General features: G+C 35.2%; 1 protein-coding gene across 4 annotated transcripts in view; it reads right to left on the bottom strand.

The window, feature by feature from the left end:
• The window catches only part of PECAM1 (platelet and endothelial cell adhesion molecule 1), a 101,737-nt gene that overhangs the window by 58,667 nt on the left and 19,265 nt on the right, over positions 1-23,805 (bottom strand). For all 4 annotated transcript variants that reach the window (XM_051995292.1, XM_051995294.1, XM_051995293.1 and 1 more), the window contains exons 4-9: positions 20,650-20,949; positions 15,744-16,022; positions 9,766-10,014; positions 7,157-7,432; positions 4,559-4,846; positions 2,622-2,729 (exon numbers count right to left, since the gene is read on the bottom strand). In XM_051995292.1, the coding sequence (XP_051851252.1) occupies positions 2,622-2,729; positions 4,559-4,846; positions 7,157-7,432; positions 9,766-10,014; positions 15,744-16,022; positions 20,650-20,949 (1,500 nt within the window). The remainder of the gene's footprint in view (positions 1-2,621; positions 2,730-4,558; positions 4,847-7,156; positions 7,433-9,765; positions 10,015-15,743; positions 16,023-20,649; positions 20,950-23,805) is intronic.

Raw genomic sequence — 23,805 nt, 5'->3', positions numbered from 1 at the left:
GTTGAAAATTATCTTTGCATGTATTTTGTAAATGAAAAGCTATTATTATTTTTTCCTTTAAAAATTTTTTTTTATTTACAAAGCATATGCATGGGTAATTTTTCCAACACTGACCCTTGTAAAATCTTTTGTTCCAAATTTTCCTCTCCTTTCCTCTACTCCCTCCCCTAGCTGGCAGGTAGTCCAATACATGGTAAATTCAATACATGTTAAATTCAATATATTATACATATTTATAATTATCTTGCTGCACAAGAAAAATCAGATCAAGAAAGAAGAAAAAGAAAAATTGAGAAAGAAAACAAAATGCAAGCAAATAACAATAGAGAGAGTGAGAATGCTACGTTGTGTTCCATACTCTCTGTTCCCACAGTTATTTCTCTGGGTGTAGATGGCTCTCTTCATCACTGAAATGGTTTGAATCATCTCATTGTTGAGGAGAGCCACATCCATCAAAATTGATTATTATATAGTCTTCTTGTTGCCGTGTATAATGATCGCCTGGTTTTGCTCATTTCACTTAGCATCAATTCATGTAAGTCTTTCAGGCCTCTCTGAAATCATCCTGCTGGTCATTTCTTACAGAACAATAGTATTCCATAGCATTAATATACCATAAGTTATTCAGCCATTCCCCAACTGATGGGCATCCATTCAGTTTCCAGTTTCTTGCCACTATAAAAAGGGCTGCCACAAACATTTTTGCACGTGTGGATCCCTTTCCCTCTGTTAAGATCTTGTTGGGATATAATCCCAGTAGAAATATTGCTGGATCAAAGGATATGCACAGCTTGATAGCCCTTTGGGCATATTTCCAAACTGCTCTCTACCAACAATGTATCAGGGTCCCAGTTTTCCCACATCCCCTCTAACATTTGTCATTTTCTGTGAATAGCTATTATTAAAAAATTTCAAAAAAGAACGTTGTCTCATAAGACCAAAAACTCAAGCTTCAAAAAAATCTGAATTTATCTTCTCTATTGAAATAGAACAATCATGCAGATACCAATCCAGGGAATCAATCAGTCCATCCAAGGTACCATTGCTCACTATAAGATCCAAATTTTTTTAAATAGAGCTCATCTCTGCATAATTTCAGGAATAAATTGAATCTATCTCCTTGCTCTCAACTTTAGACTGATGTAGACTAAATCCAGGGCCAGCCCTTGGCAACATTCTGAAATTAAAATGTTCCCCCCCCCCCATTATCCTTGTGACACCCTTCCCTCCTAAGTATCCTCACACTGTTCCCATCTGCCCATATCCAACCACTGTGGCTACTTATGTGGTTTACCCATCCCTTTCTAACATAGCCCAGGTAATATACATTCCTGACCTTTAGGATCCTCACCTAGTCACACAATACTCAATTGAAAATGACCTGTTCAAATATCCTCAATGTCCCATTCTTTCAGGATCTTGCTGACTGACTAGCTAAAATGATAAATTAATCAGTTAGGACATCAGCAGCAAATAATTCTGTATATTTTTGTATTTGTATAATTGTATTTTAACAAGGTCTTTCTCCCAAAGAATTGACTTATAGTGGATACATCATGTATTCTAACAGCTTAAAGGAGAAATAATTGCAGTGAAGCACAGAGGTAGAAATGGCCTTCTTTCTGAAATTATACTACCCCTATCTTATCAATAGGGACAACCCTCACCAAGTCTAAGGGAATAGCTTGGCTAGTTTAAACCCAGGTAAAATTCAGAACTGAGAAATTAATTTCCTGTTTCTTTTCAAATAGATTTGTAACCTACTAAAATTTTTTCTATTTTCCAATCAAGAAAAAAAAAACCTTTAATTCCATTTTGAAAATATCTCTACACTTATAAGTATAGGATCTATTCACCTACCCAGACTAAATTCACAGAAGCCCAGATCTGTTCTAATTCTTTTCATTTTTTTTAAAATAATTGAAGAAATTGAGGCTCAGAAAGAGGAAATGATCCCTGAAGGACATATAAAATGACACTAACATTCAGATCTTTTGACTCCCAGATTATTGGCTATCCAGGCCACACACTAAGAATTACAATCAGCATAGAATCATCCAACCTACAAATGAGCAAAATAAACCAAGAAATAAATGAATAAAATAAAGGACATACTACTAACATATGGTAGGGAAATCCAGACCTTCTGACTCCAAAGTTCTCTTTCTACTATCCCATGCTGCAAGAACATCATGAAATCCTCTGCTCAGATCCCATTATATGCACTGAACAAGAGTATAATTACCAAGAGCCCTAAGAAGTGGAACCCCTTGTTTATAATATAAATCTAACACTAAAGGGATAACTAGATAGCACAGTGGAAAGAGTGCTGAGCCTAAAGTAAGGAAGTATCTTCCTGAGTTCAAATCTAGACTCAGACACTTACAAGCTGTGTGATCCTGGGCAAGTCATTTAATCTCATTTGCCTCAGTTTCCTCATCTACAAAATGAGCCAGAGAAGGAAATGGTGACCCATTCTAGTATCTTTGCTAGGAAAACTAGGTTTGCTAGGTTCATAAAGACTTAGATATAACTGAAAGTGACTGAACAAACAATTCATTGAACTTAGTTAACTTCTTTTCAAGAGTAAATCATGAATGAAAAAATGACATACTACTCACCCTTTGCTTTCTTAACAAAGTACCATCTGGCCACAAGAACCAATGCAATGATTATGGCAGCAATGATGAATACTGCAATAAGACCTTTCATCCATGGAGCAAGAGTGACTGAAAATGAAATCATTAATAACTCATACTTTTATAATGCTTGAAAGTTTGCAAAAATTTACATTTGTTATCTCATTTGAAGCTCACAACAACTCTATGGGTGAGATACTATTCTTATCACAACCTAGCCCCTTCTTATATCTCACTCCCAATATTGTGCTCTTCAGTCCATCTGTTGGCTCTAGGCATTTTCTCTGTCTATCTCCCAAGCCTGGAACACTCTCTCTTTTCAGTTCTGCTTACTGAACTACCTGGTTTCTTTTAAGTCCCAACAAAAATTTCTTCTTGTACTGGAAGCCTTCCTTCCTCCCAACCCCTTCAATTCTAGTACTTTCCCTCTATTAATTATTTCCTATTGATCTAGTATATAATTTATTTTGTATACATTTATTTCCATATTGTTTCCCCCCATACATTGTAAATTCCTTGGTGATTCAAAGCAATTCCAATAGACTTGTGAAGGAAAGTGTCATCTATTCCAAGAAAGATAACTATGGAGATTGAATATGGATTGCAGTATATAGTATGTTCACATTTTTGGGGTTTTGTTATTGTTGTTTGTTTATTTGTTTGCTTGTTTTTTCTCTTTTTTCTCCTTTAATATGATTTTTCTTTAAAATGATGAATATGGAAATGTGTTTAGAAGATTTTAGAAGAATTTAACCTATATTGGTTTGCTTGCTGTATTGGGGAGAAAGAAGGGAGGAAAGAGGGAGTAAAATTTGAAACCCAAGGTTTTGCAAAGGTGAATTTGAAAAAACTTTTTAAAAGATTGTAAGCTTCTTAAATTCAAGGGCTTTCTTTGAACTTTTCTGATATTCCTAGTGCTTAGCATAGTGCCTAGCACATAACAGCATTCAATTGATTATTTTCTTTTTTCTTTCTTTTTTTTTTTTAATTTTCAGAATGGTTGAATCAGTTCACAATTTTATTAACAGTGCAGTAGTGTCACGATTTAGGGGAAAGCAAAAAGTTAAATTCACTTTGATGGATGTTGCTAATACTTTCAAATTTAGCATTTTTCTCTGAAGATAAGGTGTATCGACATTATACAAATCACCTTCACTCCCAACTTTCAAGACAAGTAGATTTCAGATTGTCCTTTTCATTTCCCATGATTCCCAAAGTGATAATGGGTTGTAAGATTTAAATGCAAAAAAATCTTAAAAGATCAGTTATTCTAGATTTCCTCACAGATGGTGAAACTGAGGTACAGAAAGATCATCTATTCATTTTTTAGATGTGGAAACCATAAACCAGTGTCACATAGGTATATGAGGAAGAAATAAATGGGTTTCTACCCATTATTCTTTGTTTTCAAAAATCAGCATTTTAACTATTACACTACTTTCCTACTTAGTAAGTGGCAAACCCAAAAACAGAATTTGAGTCTTATAATTATATTGAATATGGTCTAGAACAGTGATGCACAACCAATCTGTGGGCTGTGGATCACCTGAGTCATTGAAAGGTGTCAATCTCACTAAATTTCTCAGTATTCTCAATAAGCAACATACCTGCCATCATACAAAGAATAAATAAGATCTTGTACATATATGTATCACTTTTCAAATGTATGTAAATGCCATGGTGACAAATAAAATACAAAATGAAGTCATAATGGTTCTTTGTGATTTTATATTTCTCTTAATTCATTAATATCTAGGACATTGTGGGGGGGGGAAGGGCATTAAAAAAGAATCCCACTATTGTAAAGACTAGAACCCCTTCCTCTAAAAAGAAAATCCACATAGTTTCCCAGAAACAGAGTCCTCATTCTTAGTGATACCTTTCAGGGTCCACAAATCACTGAACGGGTACCGACTTACCTCTGACAGTAATAATATTACTCTTTGGGAAATTGCTGTAAATGTTGGCCCTGTTGGTAGCTGTACAGTAATATTGTCCTTCATTCTCTTTGCTGGCCTGTAAGGTATGCCATATCACTTGGGTACTATTCGAGGTTGTTTCAGAAAAAGGGACCATAGAATTATGTTTGTAAAACTTATAGTGAATTGGCCAAGACCCTTCATCTGTGCTGCATCGGAGGACCACCTCTTTCCCACTCTCTACTTCCTCACGGGATAGAATGGTTAAGTTGACTCTTGCAACTGGAACTAGAAGAAAAGAAATAAAATAAAAAAATCTTCTTTTAAAAAGGGTGGGGGAGACAAAAAATAGGCAATAGTCATCAATGATAACTGGTTTTAATAGAGGTCTATATTGTGAATACAGTTCTTAACAAAGATGGAGGACCACTTGATAGGAATATTTTAGAGGAGATTCATATTCAAGTTCAGGTTGGCCGAGATGGACTCTGAGGTTCCTTCCAATGTTAACATTCTATGATTCTGAAATAACCTACCTAGCACAAATTTTTTTACAGACAATATCCCATTGCATTATTATGCACTAACTCTGTGAGAGAGGCAGTGAATATATTGTTATCCCATTTTACAGAAGAAGGAGTTGAGGAACAGAGATTTTAAATGACTATCAAGCTCAAACAAATTTTAAGTGGTAAACACACAGAAGAGCAAGGTTACAGATTGAGAACTATTTGGGAATTTGTAGAACACTGAGTCCAGTCAATCCTTCCCCATACCCACTTTGTGGATGAGGAAAGAAAGTCCTCATGAGGTGAAGGGATTTCCCTGAAATCAAATGGGTAGAAAGGAGCAGAGTTAAAATTTTAACTCAGTCCTCTGATTCCAAATGTATTCCTTTATACAGCAGCACACTGCCTCCTTCCTTGTTTTGTTAGCGTTGAGATTGCTCTCTTCTATTCCAATTCCCTTCCTTCCTCAAACCAAGTCATTCTCATGTTTTTCAGGAGACTTTCCCCAGTTAAATTGACTCATTTCCCTTCATCTCTTACTCATCCTATGATGGCTTCCTCTCACAAATCTCCACGCTGGAATATTACTTTATATATGATTTGATTTCTGTTCTTATATCATGGAATCTTAGATTTGGAGTAAAGTGGGTATAGGGTTTTTTGTTTGTTTTTTGCTGAGGCAATTGGGGTTAAATAACTCACCCGGAGTCACACAGCTAAGAAGTGTTAAGTGTCTGAGGCCAGATTTGGGCTCAGGTCCTCCCGACTTCAGGGCTGGTGCTCTATTCCCTGTGCCATCTAGCTGCCCCGAAACCTTAGGTTTTTGAACTAATTTTTCGTACTTTCGTGGAAGGAGTACCCACTATAATGAATCACATATATTCTCAAATATTTCTCAAGCTTAGTTCTTAATTTCCTCCAGAATAATTACATGCCTCTCCTTAAGTTTCAGCCAAACTGACCTATTTGTTGTTCCCTGTATTTCCATGATAGTCCACCTTCTACTGCTATGTCTTTGTCCAAGCTGTCCCCCACACCCAGATTACATTCCCTATTAACCTCTGACTCTTAGAATCCTTAACTTTTTTCAAGATTCAGCTTAGATGCCATTTCCTACACTAAGTCCATCCTAATCCTCCAGTTGTTAGTGATCTTATGTCCTCCACCACGTGAATTATAATGCTAATACAAGTTCACTGTGTATAATACTATTGTACTAAGTCCTTGAATTCAGAAGGACCACCCTGCAACCTTCTTTTTTTTTTCCTTTTTTTCTTGACTCTTTCAAACCAGGGTGCTAACCCAATTGGCAACAGTATCAGAAGCTAATTTGTTGGTATTTTAGAGCTCCATCCAGACTTTCATAGATACTATAGCAGTCCAAGATTTACATTGTACTTTATCATCTCAGCCCTGCTTTAACATACGCCCCCCCCACCCCATAGCATGGATGATACATTTCAAAAAGAAAGAATTGTTGTTGTTATCATTATTATCAATCAATCTGTAAATATTTAGTAAGCACCTACTATGTGCCAGGTCATGTGCTAATGTTTGATCTTTAATAGTATTATTATTAATTTTTTATTTTAATTACCAGTATGGGGCAATTAGGTGGTGCAATGGATGGAATATCAAGCTTCAAATTAGGAAAATATGAGTTCAAATTTGGTTTCAGACACTTGCTAGTTGTGTGATCCTGGGCAAGTCACTTAATCCCTATTTGTCTCAGTTTCTCATCTGTAAAATGGGAACACACTAGAGAAGGAAATAAAAAACTGCTCCAGTATCTTTGCCCACAAAACAGCCCATGCAGGTATGTAAAGTGGACACAACTGAACAATAAATAGTGCCTTGAACATATTAGTCACTTAATAGATAGCTATTGAATGAATTATCCAAGATCACATAAAGAATAAGTTACAGCCAGGATTCAAGCCTACATTGTGACTCCAAATTCAGGGTTCTTTTAGCTTTCCCACACCTCTGAAAAAGCCCCAGGAATAGGGCCCAAATTTTGGTCTGAAACAGCAGGATTCTTTTTTAGGCTCTCATGACCTTTTCTTTACTTGTTACTATATTGACTTACCTATCACCACGACTTTCAAAACGTCACTAGCCACTGACCCTTGGGAATGGTGATTTTTAGCGACACAGGTGTATTCTGTTGTTGCAGTGGGTTTGTCCGAGAATACTGCTGGTTTATTGGAATACATTTCTTGCTGACTCTTACACGTGTTCATCTTACAAAGATGATATATGATAGGCGGTGTCCCATTTATTGACTGGCAATAGAGTAATAAAGGTTGTCCCTTTATTACTTCAGATTGTGAGTTATGAAAAATCCTGGGCTTAGAGACAATTTCTGGGGGGAAGAAAAGAGGAAAAATAATTGAGAAATTACTGGAGACGATACTGAAATTCATTCTTTCTGGATATGAACAGACAATTCTCAGACGAAGAAATTGAAATTGTTTTTAGCCATGTGAAAAAATGCTCCAAGTCATTATTAATTAGAGAAATGCAAATTAAGATAATTCTGAGATACCACTACACATCTGTCAGATTGGCTAGAATGACAGGGAAAAATAATGCGGAATATTGGAGGGGATATGGGAAAACTGGGACACTGATGCATTGTTGGTGGAACTGTGAACACATCCAGCCATTCTGGAGAGCAATTTGGAACTATGATCACAAATTATCAAACTGTGCATACCCTTTGATCCAGCAGTGTTACTTCTGGGCTTATATCCCAAAGAGATACTAAAGAAGGGGAAGGGGTCTGTATGTGCCAAAATGTTTGTGGCAGCCCTGTTTGTAGTGGCTAGAAACTGGAAACTGAGTAGATGCCCATCAATTGGAGAATGGCTGAATAAATTGTGATATATGAATAACATGGAATATTCTTGTTCTGTAAGAAATGACCAGCAGAATGATTTCAGAAAGGCCTGGAGAGACTTACATAAACTGATGCTGAGTGAAACGAGCAGGGCCAGGAAATCATTATATACTTTAACAACAATACTATATGATGATCAATTCTGATGGACCTGGCCATCTTCAGCAATGACATGAACCAAATCAGTTCCAATGGAGCAGTAATGAATTGAACCAGCTACACCCAGCGAAAGAACTCTGGGAGATGACTAAGAACCATTATATTAAATTTCCAATCCCTCTATTTTTGTCTGCCTGCCTTTTTGATTTCCTTCACAGGCTAATGGTACACTCTTTCAAAGTCCGATTCTTTTTCTACAGCAAAATAACTGTTTGGACATGTATACATATATTGTATTTAATTTATACTTTAACATATTTAACATGTATTGGTCAACCTGCTATCTGGGGGAGGGGGTGGAGGGAAGGAGGGGAAAAATTGGAACAAAAGGTTTGGCGATTGTCAATGCTGCAAAATTACCCAAGGATATAACTTGTAAATAAAAAGCTATAATAAAAAAAGAAAAGAAAAAAAGAAAAAAAAGAAATTCATTTTTTCTAATATGGAATGTTACAAAAGTATACTTATATTTGTTGCTCAAAGCCAACTATACAAAGGATGATTTGATTATGATAAGTTCAGAAAGAGAAAAGTAAATTCTTATTTATTTATAGTATAAAAGCAGTTTTTTCTGACTTATTGAAACATTTTAAAAGGTAATAAAAATAATGCCTCTCCAATATTAGTTCAATTTTGAAAATCATTCATTTTTTACTATATGCCAACCATTAAACTGGGTGCTCAAGAAACAAAGATATTAATGAAATAATCCCTGCCCTCAAGAAGATTGCATTTTACATCAGAAAAACAATATATTTATAATGATGTCTTCTTTAGTCACCTTCCAGGATGGCTGTGGAGGTGAAACGAGATCATGGTAAAGACTTCCAGACAAATCTAAAGCTCTTTAAGGTTAGGGACACTTTCATTTTTGTCTTTGTGTCCCTAATAACTAGCACATAGTAGGTGCTTACATTTTATTATTTTGAATTGATATACTTTGGGATGATAAACAACTGAGGGAGATAATGTTATCTATTTAAGGAATACAACCCTATATATTAAGTAATTAAGATAAAAAGATGATTATTTTTTCATATATGAAACTATCCAGTTGTTTAGTAAAATTTGTACACAAAGGATACTTATGCTTGTAAGAGTTGTACTTAATTGAACTAGATTGGCATGAAATACCCTGGTATGGTGCTTAGCATTCTGTTTACTTCATTGTTCATCTTGATACAAGCAGCACCATTCCCTCTTTACTAAATCAGAGCAACCTTTTTCCCTATTCCCCAAGATACAGACAAAAAAAAAAAAAAACAGAAGTTTTATATATATATATATATTTAACTGGAATTTCTTAAAACCCACAACAATGTGCTTGACTTGTCTATTCAAATAAGTTTCTGTCTAGGAACTTTTCCAAGTCCGGGTCCAATCTTTAAGTTGGTGTTTTCTGTCATGTGGTCAACCAGAAGCAAATAATATTGCTGGCAAAGAACTGTTTCTAGAACACAGCTCCAAGATGCTATGTTCTACAGCATATTTTCTACTGGCTTTTCTGTTTCTCTACTCACCATCCTCCTACTTCCTGACTCATCTTTGTTTCCTCCTTAGAATTGAGCATTAAATAAACAATAGTTCTATTCAGTCTTTTCCATCTTTTGGTCGCCTACATATAAACATTTACTTACCAAAAACAGATAACTGTACTGGATCACTTTCCTTGATGACGTTGCGGATTTCAGCAAGGCATCTGTATGTCCCACTATCATGTACCCAGACCCTCTTTGTGAAGTTCTGAGAATTTGTTATTGTTATGTTCTCCTTCTGGATGGTGAAGTTGGCAAGTGGGGACCCTGCGATCTGACAGGACAGGTCTAGCTTCCCACCTTCATCGAGATGGTTGGAAGAAATCAGCAGCTCAGGTTTGGAAAATAACTCTGTAAAGTAAAAAGAGCGGGATTGATGTGTGGTTGGGCACTGTTCCAAAGCTACTAAAGGAAAGGGAAAGGAATACCAACTGGGAAGATGTTTCCACTGACCTATTTTTTTGGCAGAAGCAAACAATTAACCCCATGAAGATATGAGAGTAACAGGCTTACCCTTCACAGACTGAAAGAACAGTACTTGTCATGTCATAAGTGCTCATTAAATGTTGATTGATTGATTGACATCAACTTACCTCTCCAAATTTATTTCAATTTAAGAGAATTGATGATAAATCCTTCCACTCACCTCCTAATGGAAAAATAATTGATTCAGGATGCAGAAGGAACTTGTTATATTACATAAATGGGGGTGCAAGAAAAAGTTCACAAATATGGAGGAAAAAGAGTATTTAAACATGTTTGAAAGCACAGAAGAAGTAGACATTTATTGCATGATCTCACAAAGACATCCAAGAAGTTTGGGTATAGAAATGAACAAACAACAGGGGGAAGGAGGAAAAAAGGGAAAGGGCAAAGCAAGATATAAAGGGAAGAGTAGATTCAGAGAAGCAAGGCAGATCACCCTTGTGATGTGACTGATCCTCTTCAAGAATGAAGGACAAACAATAAGCAAAATGAACTTCAGCTTCAGAGAAGAAAAATTGAAAAGAGAAAAGAAAACAAAAATCTAAGATCAGAGCTTGGGCTTGGCGAAGAAAGGAAGGATAAAGTGAAGGAACAGATGACTGCATTTAAAGATTGTTGTCACTGTTCAGCTGTATCAGCTTTGTCCAACTCTCACTCCATTTAAGGTTTTCTTGGCAAAGATACTGGAGTGATTCACTATTTCCTTCTCTAGCTCATTTTACAGATGAAGAAACTGAAGCAAACAGAGTTAAGTAATTGCCCAGGGTCATATAGCTAGTGAGTGTCTGAGACCCGATTTGAGCTTAGGAAAAGGAGTTTTTGTAACCTGGCACTCTAACCACTGTGAGCCCTAAATACCCAGTTAAAGATAACTAGTGTTAATTGGTTTCTTTCTTTTGCTTTTTCATCACAAAGAGGGCAACAGGGGAAGGATTCTAGGAAGAGGGAGGAGTAGGTCAGTAAATTTCAAGCTTTCCAGATTTCCCCCACAAACAGAACAAATTTGCACCTCAGGGAGAACATAGACTGGTGAAAGATCAAAAAAAGTCCTTCTGGCACAATCAGGCACAATCCAAGAAGATGCAAAGAAAGACCTAAAACCAGAAATTAATGTGAAGTGTAAACCTCCCAGGCTAGCTCCACAGAAATCTAGTGGGGAGCCCTGGGGCTAGAGGAGTTTGTTAGGAGCTTCAGCAGGAACTGCAGAAACTTTCATGTTCCAGACTGCGTCTGGAGGGTGGTCTGAGTCCAGGAAGACTGAGGGAACCTCAGCTGATTAAGCAACACCAGGCCCAGCTGTGCTGCAAAGGCACAGCTCTGAGTGAGAAGAAGCCAGCACACCCAGTCAGTGCAGAGGCAGTGGAGCAGGGATGCTGCTGGCTTTAGGAACTTGCAGGAGGGTAGAGATTTTGGTTTGGGGTTCTAAGTCAGAGGGGAGAGCTGAAATGAAGCTAGAAGCACCATCTCCCTGGTGAGAAATGCTTACATTTATATCTCTTATTTAAAAGAAAAAGAAAAAGAAAAAGAAGAACAAAACTGCAAAGAAGAAACCCCTCAACCACAGAAATTTACTATGGGAACAGGGAAGACTAGAGTTCATCTTCAGAGGAGGACACTGAAGTAGAAAGCTCTTCTATACCAAAGAATGAAATGGTTCCCTATCCAGAGACAATTCATAGAAGAACTCAAAAACAATTTAAAATCAAATGAGACATTGAGAAAAAAACTAAAAAAAATAAAAAATAAAAATCATCCAAGAAAAATAAGATTATGAAAAAAATTTAATCAACTAGAAAAGGAGATATAGACAATGTATGTTAAAAGATGAAATATAACTTAAAGAATAAAATAATTCCTTGAAAATTAGAATTAGTCAAGGACAAGCCAGTGAAGCTATATGAGACCAAACAAAACAGAATATAAAGGATGAAAAAATAAAACAAAATGTGAAACATTTTATAAGAAAAACAACATAATCTGGAGAACAAATCAAGAAGATAAAATATAAAAACAACTGGACTACTTCTGTGACCAAAAAAAAAAAAAAAAAAAGAACATTGACACAATAATGCAAGAAATAATCCAAGAAAATTATCCTGGAATGATAGAATATGAGGGGAAGTAGAAATAGAAAATCCACTGATCACCACCTGAAAGAGATCCTTTGTGGAAAAAATATAGGAACATTATTGCCAAATTTTGAAACCCCCACATCAAAGAGAAAATTCTGCAAGAAACAAACAAAAAAAACCTATTTAAGTACACTAGAGCTACAATTAGAATTACACAGGACTTATCAGCAGCCACAATGAAAGACCAAAAGTCCTCATCAAAAGAACTAGACCTATAGCCAAAAACATCATATCCAGCAAAATTATCCATATTATTGAATGAAAAAAGTAAACATTCAATGAACTTGCAGATTTTCAGGACTTTCAACTAAACCTAAACTCAATAGAAAATTTAACATATAAGAGTCAATATCAAAGATCAGTTTCAAGGAACTCAACAAACAAACAAATTGTTTGTATTTTTTACATGGAAATGTATACCATATATTTAAGATTGACACCAGTGATTGGGTAGCTCAAAAGAAAGACTAGGGCAGAATTGAATAGACTAAAAAAGAAGCAAAATTGCCTAGAAAAGATAAAAATAATAATTATATTATACAAATGAGGTACAGAGGAAAAATAGACACAGAGGCATTAGAAGGGGGAGAAGGGCTCATATTTCTAAAAACCCATTCATACTGGGAATGGGTTAAATAGGAAACATTACATTTATATGATGAAAGGTATAGTACCCTCCAAAATCTAAAAAGAAATAAGGGAAGTGGGAGAAGGGAAGCAAAGAGTGGGAGAAGAAGATCCATGGACAAAGGGAGATTAAGTAATAGCATAACAAGTTAAGGAGCAGATTTATAGTACAAGAGTTGGCAGGAATAGGAAAAAAGAGGTAAGTCAAATTTAAAGATTCAATTAAGAAACAAATGTACATTATATGTCAGCCATACTGATGTTGTTTTGGGTGGATGTGTGTGTGTGTGTGTGTGTGTGTGTGTGTGTGTGTCTGAGTATATATAGATATGTGTGTATGTTGTTTTATGTATGTATGTGTATAGAAGTGTATATGTGTGAGTGGTCTGTGGATGGGTGTGAATGTATATGTATATGTATATATGTGAGTATGTATATTAGTAGATTTAGGGGGTTGGGGGTGTAGGTGTGTGTATGTATATATCTATATATGTGTGTAACATATATCTGTGTTTAACTATAGCCTGCTTGAGGGAGGTGGTAGGGATGAAGGGAGAAAAAAAAAGAATAAAGTAAAAAAATTATGCATCAGAGAACAAAGGAATAATCTACAAGGAAGCTCATGAACATGCATAAATATAATCTCTTCTACTATTATATACCTTTTCTTGAACTGGTAATTTATTGTTGTATATTTTAAATACTCCTTAATGCTATGCCAGGCTTTTAACAATGTCCTGTTTTGTTTCATTTTGTTTTTCTGCTTTTCTATTCTGTTTTTTTAATAAAATAAATTTTTAAGAAATAAAGAAAGGAAAAGAAGAAGAAAACACATACACCATGAAATTGATTTACGATAAAATCATCCATAGAACAGAGATATGTAGCATAATGAATTAGAAAGCAGAATCCAGCAGTCTGATGCACACAAGAGACACATTTTAAATAAAAAAATTCATACAGAGTTAAAATGAGGGGTTAGAGCAGATTTAATATGCTTCAGACAAATTCAGAAAAGCAGGGCTAGCAATTATAATCTCAGAAAAGGCAACAATAAAAATACATGTGGTTAAAAGATCAATGAAGCTACATCATGTTTAAAGGCACCATAGATATTATAAGAATATCAAATTTTTATATTTGTGGAATAAATGGCATAGCACTTAAATACTTGAAGGAAAAGGGAAAAAAATAATTTATCAAATTATAGGGAGAATTATAGTAGTGAAACACTTCAATGTAACTATCCTTTCAGAAATAGAAAATTTTAACAGAAAAATAAGTAAGAGAGTAATTAATGTCCTGAATATAATTTTAGAAAAGTTAGACATGATAGCTCTCTGGTAGTTACTAAAAAGGAATATGAAAGAATACATATATTTCATAGTTATATGGGCAACTTCACAAATACTAGCTATGTTCCAAGGGATTAAAGTTAATGTAGAAAAAACATTAAACACATTACTTGCCCATCATAATGTAATAAAATTATAATCAATAAAAATTAAGTTTAAAATTAAAATAAAAGAGTTAAAGATTTAAACTTAAATGGAGTCCAAATAATTTCTTTTTAAACAATTGGTGAATCAAAATAAAATAATAGAAGCAACAGATAATTTCCTTAAGGAAAATTGGGGTGGGGGGAGGGAATGAGATAAACTAATAAAACTTTGGGATGCTGCCAACAAAGTTCTTAAATGAGAATCTTCATCTCTAAACATTGTAAGCAATAAGAAAAGAAAAAAATAGATTAGTGAATTGGGCATGCCAGAAAACTAGAAACAGCAAAATATCAAAAAAATCCCAGCTAAACACAAAAAAACAAAAATTATGAAAACCAAAGGATATATGAATAAAACTGAATCCTCTCCAAAACAAAAACAAAAAACACTATTGAATTGGTGAATAAACCTAAAAACTTTAAGAAACTAATAAAGAAATTAAACTAATAGCTAATCTAATAAAAGAGTAAACAAAGTACAAATATCAAAAATGGAAAAGAAGAATTTACAACAGAGTAAATAATATTATTTGAAATTATTTTGCCAATTACATGCCAACAAAAGTTTAAGTTAAAAGGATAAATATATATGAATATATGTGTACATATATGTCTATATGTGTGTGAATATATCTGTAATACCCAGATTAACAGTCCAAGAAATAGAAATTTTGACTAACCAATCTCATAAAAAGGAATTGAATATGGTATTAAAAACTCTCAAAGAAAAAATACCCCAAACCAGATAGTTTACCAGTGAATTATATCAAACATTTGAAGAAAAACTAATTCTAATATTATATAAATTATTTGCAAAAAATGGAGAAGGAATGCGAAGTCCTAGGAGAGGAAATCAAAATCAAGTAGAAAAAAGAAATATATCATCTCATTCATTCTATCCAGTATGAGACTTGTTCTGAAAATCCTTTCAATAAATTTATAGAAGGTGAGTTTACAATCCAGTACCCTCATTCAATTACAAAAGATCAATCATTTTATACCCCCAGTACAAATTCAACAAATGATAAACATTTAAAAATAGAAGCAATATAGTGACTTAACACAAGACTGTTTCTCTGTGAATCCCATTGAACATAAAGGTAAAAAAAGAAGAAAGTAAGAGTAACATCAATAATAACAACAAAGGACAGGGACAATATTTTCTCAGTTTTTGTATTTCTCCTAACATCAGGCACAACATTTGGCATGGAAGAGGCAAACCAATAAATGAATGAAAATAGCAATTTCTATTGGGCAGGAATGTTTCAATGTATACAGTTAATCTTTACAATATTTTTCTCAACCTCCAACTAAGCTCATGTGGCTGTTCTCACCTGTAATATTGATAAAAACACTGTTGACTTTAGATATCTTGCTGGATTCCACTTTGCAAGTGTAGTTCCCAATGTGTTCCACTTTGGCTATTGGAGGAGAGTAAGTAACTTCTGTCCCATGCTTAGCATAGGCCACAATCTGTTTATCTTTCTGGATGATGATTTCACGATCCTCCAGAAACATATGTGTCACTTGGATTGTGCACTTAAGTGTGAGGGAATCTCCTTCTGTGATCTCTCCTTCGGGTTTTATTTGGAAACTGGGAACAGAAAAAGTTTCTGCAAAAGAATGAACAAAAAAATTCTTGGACATGGAGTCAAGATAATTCTTCCTAGTTCTATTCTTTTAAATAACTATCCTTTATGATTTTTAGAACACCATTCATTTCCCCATCTTTCTCTCCTTTAGTCTAAAGGATGATGTGTCTTCAGTTTAGCAAAACAGGTTTACATATGAACCAGGTCTTCATATGCATCTTTCCAATAGCTCCTCTTCTCTCTGTTGACATTGCCACCATTTTTGGTTCAAGCACTCATCATCTCACACCTGGACTAGTGTAATAACCTGCTGATGGATCTGTCTGCCTCAAGTCTCCCCCCATTCAAATTCCAACCCATTCTCCATTTGGCAGCCAAAGTGGTTTTCCTAAATTGAAGGTCCATTCGTGTCTCACTTAACAAACTCCATTTCCAGGATCAAATATAAAATTCTCTATTTGATATCACAGCTCTAACCTAGTCCTTCTGGCCCCACTTTTTATTCTTCTTATCTTGTCTTTTTATCTCATCAAATAAGATTATATTTGTAAAAAACACTTAGCACCATGGTTGGAACATAGTAGGAATTTAATAAATGCTCATTGCCTGACAAAGCAGAAATAATAACAATTGAAAATAGATTGACTATGTGAAATGAGTGAGAGTGAGGAGCAGAGGTTAACCCTGAGATTGAGAACCTCATCTTTCAAGTCCTATCCTTCTTCCTGTCACTGTATATGATGACAACTTTTTTCTGCCTCTTAAGTGACAAAACTTCTTGTCTTTTCAGTCCCTTCTGCAGAAGGGAAAACAACAATAATAGAAGCAAACAACAACAATAGTAATAATAGCATCCATTTATATAGCACTTTAAGGTTATAAAACACTTTGCTTCACAAAAGCATTAATATGCTGAATTATCTTCAATTTATAGGTTTAAAATTTATTTTTATATTTTTAAATTATATTTATATTTAAATATATATGTAAAATAAATATCATATTTAAATTTAAATATATATAAAATAAATATAATACATATAAATATATTTAATTATATAAATAATTATATATAATAAATTTAAATATTATATTTAAAATTTATAGTTTTAAAACTGAAACATGGAGAAGATAAATGATTTATTTGGATCACAAAGATACCAAGTGTGAGAGGTGGGAATTAAACCCAGTTTTCCTGGCTTTATTCCAACCCTCTCTTTTTCTAGCAATTAATGTGTTTCCTGTTCATTTATCATGTCCAAAACAAACTCATTATCCTTCCCCTACAAACTCAGACTTCTTCCAAACTTCTCTGTGACTATAGTAAGCTTCGAGTCTCCTCACTTTCCCTTACCTTATGTATCCAGTCAGTTACCAAATCTTGCCATTTCCATACTCACACAGTTGTGACCACCTCATTCAGACCCACCTCACCTTTCACTAGAGTATATAAATGCCCTTTTCATCACTCTACCTGTCCTCTCTCTTCATACTAATCTATCCTATACACAACTGTTAATGGCACAATCCTTAAACATTGATCTAACAATATTATCTCCCCATGCAAATAAACTCCATGGTTCCCTAGTATCTCAGGGATGAACCAAGCTTAGAACCAAACTCCTCATTTAGCTTTTTAAAGGCTTTCCCAACTAGGTCCCAACTAAACTTTCTCACCTCACAGACTACTGTTCCTCTCTCACATTCTGCTGAATCAGCCAAACTGTTCTTTTCTCTTTTCCCCACATATGGCTTTCTCACCCACCTGTGGGTTTCAGCACTGACCATCCTCCATTCCTGGAACAAACTCCTTCTCATCTAGACCTCATAGAATCCCTTTATTCCTTCCACTTACTATTCAGCTCCACATTCTGTGTGAAGGCTTTCCTGGACCTTTTACAAGCTAGTATCTCTCTTGCAAACTATATTGCTTTTAACTGTTTTGTATTTATTATCTTTATATTTATTCTGCATATATTAACAAATGTTTTCCTGGTTAAAACTTAAGATCCTTGAGAGTGGGAATTATTTCATTTATCTTCTTTGTATCCTGAGATTTGGGTTTTGATGGCTCAGAGTGAGGATGATGGAAATTGCTTTCTATCCCAGCAAATAATTCTGAAAGTCTCCCCTCAGACCGATTGGTTGATCCTTTGGGGAAGGCATCATAGGCCATCTTTTGTCTCAATTCTAACCTAACTTTTTGAGAATGGGGGGAAAACAAACCTCTGTGCGCAGTAGTAGAAGCTGCCCACTGGGGACTGAACTGGAATGGGCCAATTGGGGCAACACAGTTTTTTTTTTTCCTTTACTTTGCTTTTGTTTTCCTTTCTCTTCCTTCCCTTCTTTGCAAGCACAAAAGGAATTTCGAAGGGAATGTAAATTTTGATCATTGAAGCCTCCCATGATATCGTGGGGTTTATGGGCTAGATTTCTTTCTTAAAGACCATACCTTAAACATAAAATACTCTGGCTCTCATTGGCCAACAAAAGGTCCCAAGTCTGGTCCCAATTGGTAATTATTTGGATCCTAACTGGTTCAGAATGAATATAAATAGCAATTGCTTCTGTTTTGGCCAGAAACCCAGATTGATTTTAATTTTTTTATCTCTGTAAAAGAGGCCATTGTGTGCCTCATTTCTTCCCTAGATTCAAAAACTAATTGGCTTTGTCTCAGTCAAACCAAGACCTGTTAAAGACCTTAGCTTAAAAAGATCAAGGTCTCCCACTGCATCCAGAACCATCTGCAGTTGTCTTATTCTATATTTTGCCTCTGAGCCTGATGATTCTGGAGGAGAAAGTGAGACTGGTGACTTTGCACAGTCCTCCCTCACTTCAATCCAATTCCCTTATAAGTTGAGATATCACCCTCCTGGTGTCATTAGTCCTCCTCAAAAACAAAGGGAGAACAATAATTATACTATGAGAATCCTAATGTAGTGTCTGTCATACAATAAACATTTAATAAATCTATTGCTTTTCTACCTAATGTCAATAAGCCAATAAACATTTATTAAGTACCTGATCTGTGCCTGGCACTGTGCTAAGTACTGGGGATATGAAAAAAGACAAAAGAGTTCCTGCCCTTGAGAAGTTCACAATCTAATGGTGGGGAGGGACAACATGCAAACAATTATGTATAAACAAGCTATTTATAAAATAAATAGGAAATAATCAGCAAATAAAGGTATTAGAATCGAGAGGGATTGGGGAAGTCTTCCAGTAGAACATGGGGCTTTTGCTGGGACTTGAAGGAAGCTAGAGAAGTCAGGTTGTGGAAGTGAAGAGGGAGAGCATCCTAAGCATGGGAGACAAAACAGTGAAAATTCTTAGAACCAAGAGATGGAATGTTTTGTTCAAGGAATAGCAAGGAGGCCTGTGTCACTGGATCAAAGACTACATAAAGGGAGGTAAGACTGAAAAGGTAGCAAAGGGCTAGGTTATGAAGGGCTTTACAATCTAAACAGGATTTTGTATTCTATCCTGGAGGTGAAAGGGAGCTACTGAAGTTTACTGAGTGGTGGGGCAGAAGGGATGGGAAAAGGTGATACATGGTCAGACCTGAGTTTTAGAAAAAATCATTTTGGAGTGGAGAGAAATATGTGGCTGACAGACCAACCATCAGGCTATTGCAATAAGTCCAATTATGAGGAGATGAAAGTCTGGACCACAGTGTCAGTATCAGAGAAGAGAAGGGGATTTAGTGCTCTTAAACTGTTTTATTTGAGATCCTCTTAGAAAATGGCGTCCCACCCTATATAATTGGAATTCCTATGTGCAGTGCTATATAGACTGCTTCATGGTGCTATGAACCATAAAAGGGTTTAGAATTAAGTCTCAGGAAGCTCTCAATGCTCTTGCTTTAGAATCTCAAGAAATTTAGACATGACTCTGAAGCTGGATGCCAGAGTTCCAGATCAGAGTGGAGAGATTTCTTTTTCTTGTACAGCATCATTTGGCTACACTTTTGCTAAACAATTCAAGCATATTTGCATAAGGCCACAAGAGAAGGCAGAACTTACTGGTGAGAAAGATAATTTATTTCCTGTGCATTTATTTGATAAATGTTTATATATGTACACATCGTCTTCCCCCAAGGAGAATGTAAGCTCCTTAAGGGAAGTGACTGACTGATTTTTGTTTCTGTCTCTAGCATGGTGCTTGCCACATTGTCAACCCTTAATAAATACTTGGAATTAATTGATTGTGCCTCTGTTCTCCTATAAAATAAATGGGACTGAGGAATAGAAAGAATGTGTCAAGATAAAGTTTTGTCCTCCAGGACTATGTGGAATGAGTTGAATCCTTCTTCTCCATAGAGCCCTTCAAAAGTTTAGTTTCAACATTCTATATTTTTCCAATCAAATTGTATGTATGCCATGGTTTCCTGTCCCCTACCCATCTAGGTTACTCTCTTCTAGACCCAAAAGCCATTTTTCAGAGGGGACCCTGGGACCTCTTGATCTGATCTTCCCTCTTCAGGAGTCACTGATATTCACGGAATTAAATGAATCCTCACCACCACCACCCCCCAAATTAAGTAAATGCTACAGTCCTGAGAGCTAATGGGTTCAAATTATGATATTTTCATACCCAAACCAAACCAGCATACTACAAGTAACAATGGAAATGGAAGAAGAAATCTGACCTCTCACAGTGACTAAGTCACTCTTGGTGAATTCTGAGGCCTCCACGAAATTCCCAAAAGAGATCTTGGCCTGGCACTGAAAGATTAAAACATGATCTCGTTCTTCTATTGGAAATTCCAGTGTCACATAATTTTTCTCCAGGGCCATTTTTTCTTTTCTCTGCTTGTAGATATCCACTTCCAGTTTTTCAACTATAAAATATATCGGAGGCTTCTCCTCAGGAACAGAACATTCAACCATCACCTTGCTTCCTTCCATCACTTCCATTTTGTCCACTGTAACCCTGGGATTTGGTACTCCTTTGTGGAAAAAGAAAAGAGAAGAACATCAGTTTGGTCTGGGGTCTTAGACAAGGCTCTCCTGAACATTTGTGGTGACCAGATTAGTCTGATGATTGGTCTGATTTTTCTTAATCATGCAATTTAAGTTCAATAACTTTTTATTGGTTCCATGTTAGGTGTGTAGTATCTTGTGAGGTACTACAAAGGGAGTAGATTAAAAAAGAAGCTTACGATATGATCTATGTCTTCAAGAGCTCACAATTTCCCTAGGGAACAGATATATAACTAGGGTAGGATAATCAGGGCTTTGATTCTGGATTCCAAAATTTAAAGGGCATTGACAAGCATTTGTACTTTTTCTGCAGAATAGGAAAAAAACACCCTGAATTTAGCTCATACAACAAGGCACCTTCTCTCTCTCACTCTCTCTCTCTCTCTCTCTCTCTCTCTCTCTCTCTCTCTCTTTCTCTCTCTTTTTCTCTCTCTCTCTCTCTCACACACACATCCCTTCTTTTGGCAGTAGCTACCCCAGTAATAGCATTATGACATTCCATATCCCTCCCCACCTCAAGTGTAGTGTCCAGGTGCCAAAATTGTTTATACACTTGAAAAGATTAAAGAAAGACAAACTAAGTCATCAAGTACTAAAGTAAATATAAATCAGGTGCCTAAAATGTATAGAACAGACAAGAGTGAGTAGTCAGAAATTGAAGATCCACATATTGACTGAAATTTTCAGGAAAATATTTCACTGAGCCTTGAAGAGTAAATAAAATTTCATTAACAGCAATTGGGAAACAAGAAGTATAAATATATTATCTTCATTTTACAGTTGAAGTAACTGAATTACCCAAGATCTATCAACTGGTTAGCCTTAGACTGGAACCCAGATCTCTTAACTCCAAAGCCATTATGTTTCTTCCACTATACCCGTAAAAGTAAAAGAAGTTATAAGAAAGGAAGGATTGGTATGAATAAAGCTTGAGAGTCAAAAACCAGGAAGGCAACTTTAGGAGACAGTCAGAAAACCAGCTTGATTCACTAAAAAAATACTTCATATTTATTTATATGGCTTTTTATATGTTTACCTTACAATAATGCCATGAATTACATAATACCAGATTATCACCTCCTTTTTACAAATAAAGAAACTGAGGCTCAGAGAGGTAGGATTTATCCTTCATTCAATGGGTAGAAAAGAACAGTTTGGATTTTACCCAAATCTTCTCACTCTTGAGTCAATGCTTTTCTATTATAGCAGGCTATATACATAAGCATAGGAAAGTTGTCAAGGAATAAGGTAAAACATTTATGGATAGGTAAAGTCTAGAAAATAAATAATTAATTTTTGATCTGATAAGCAATAGAGATCTACTTAAGCTCTTGAGCAGGGGGAGAATTTGTACAAAATAGATTAGATAGGGAGAACCTGGACAGACTGAGATTGTTTATGAAGTTATTTCAGTAATCTAGTAATAGGGTAGCAGTAGGGAGGTAGAATGGAGAGATAGCAATGAAAAGAGAATAGAAAAAGAAAAATTGATTGGATTTGGTGGTGAGATTATATAAACATTTCTATCTGGAAGAATATGTGAAAACAAAAGAACAGACGATGGGTCTCACTGGTTATCCTCATGGTGATAGGCATTTTGTCAAAATATTTTGAAACTGTAAGCTAACATATTTTGTAATCAAAGAAAGTTAAGAACCAAAGACAGAAGGTTCTCTGGGAAGTCAGCCACTGTTGGTGGAGCTGGGAATTGATCCAATCACTCAGGAAAATCATTTAGAATTATGTGAGAAAAGTGACTGCTCTGCTCATCTCCATAACAATCCAGCAATCTCACTACTGTACCCTGAGGAAATCAAGCATAAAAAAATAGTAGCATGTATGCCAAAATAGTCAAAGCAGACTTTTTATAAGTAAAAAGTAAAAAATTGAAAACAAAGTGGTTATCTGTCAATTAGGTAGAACAAAACATTGTACATAAATATAATAGAATTATTATTTATTCTATTTTTTAACACATGAACTGATGGAGAATTAAATGAACAGAAGCAGAAAAACAATGAAGTATTCAATCAATCAACAACTTTTTAATAGATACTTAATATGTTCTATGCCTTGGGGATACAAATAGAAAGAATGAAGTAATCCAAACTCTTGAGAAACTTCCATTCTTACAGGGAATGACATACACATAGACTAAAAGAATAGAAATGAACACAATACAAAAAAAAAAAAAAAAGATAGATGAACTATTATTAAATGCAATGATTAATAGTGATTACAGGAAAGAAATAATGAAATACTCCTCCCTCCTCTCAATAAGGAAAGGTGAAATGGACTAATGGATGTATATGAAAAACACAAACATGATTATTATTCAGTCAGTTTTGTGCAATTTGTGTTTGTTTGTTTTAAAGTACCATATTCATGGGAAGAGAAGGGAGAAGAAATGGTATAACTAGAGATGATTAAAAGTGAAGGGGTTAGAAATTATTAAAATATCAATAAAAATTAAAAAGCCGAGAAACCAAGCTTATCAGAAGATCTGGCATGTGGGTCTCTAATTAGGTTCTGACTTCTGTGCTCCCTCATTTAGTCCTTTCTGAACTCATACAGTTACTTCATTGATCTGTGGCAATAGGGTGATTGTAATAGGGTGGCAGTGGGGAAGTGGCAACAAAAACAGAACAGAAAAAGAAAAATTGATTGGACCCAGTGGCAAGTTGCATAAACACATTTCTTTCTGGAATAATATGTGAAAACAAAAGGACAGACTACCATGAGGTAGGAGACATTTCAGTTATGTTCATTAAGTGAACTCATCTCTATGCTTTGCCTTTGGGTCTGCCAAAGACAAAGACCTC

Source organism: Antechinus flavipes, chromosome 4 (assembly GCF_016432865.1).
Source record: "Antechinus flavipes isolate AdamAnt ecotype Samford, QLD, Australia chromosome 4, AdamAnt_v2, whole genome shotgun sequence".
NCBI lineage: Eukaryota > Metazoa > Chordata > Mammalia > Dasyuromorphia > Dasyuridae > Antechinus > Antechinus flavipes.
This window is presented reverse-complemented; position numbering and strand designations above follow the sequence as displayed.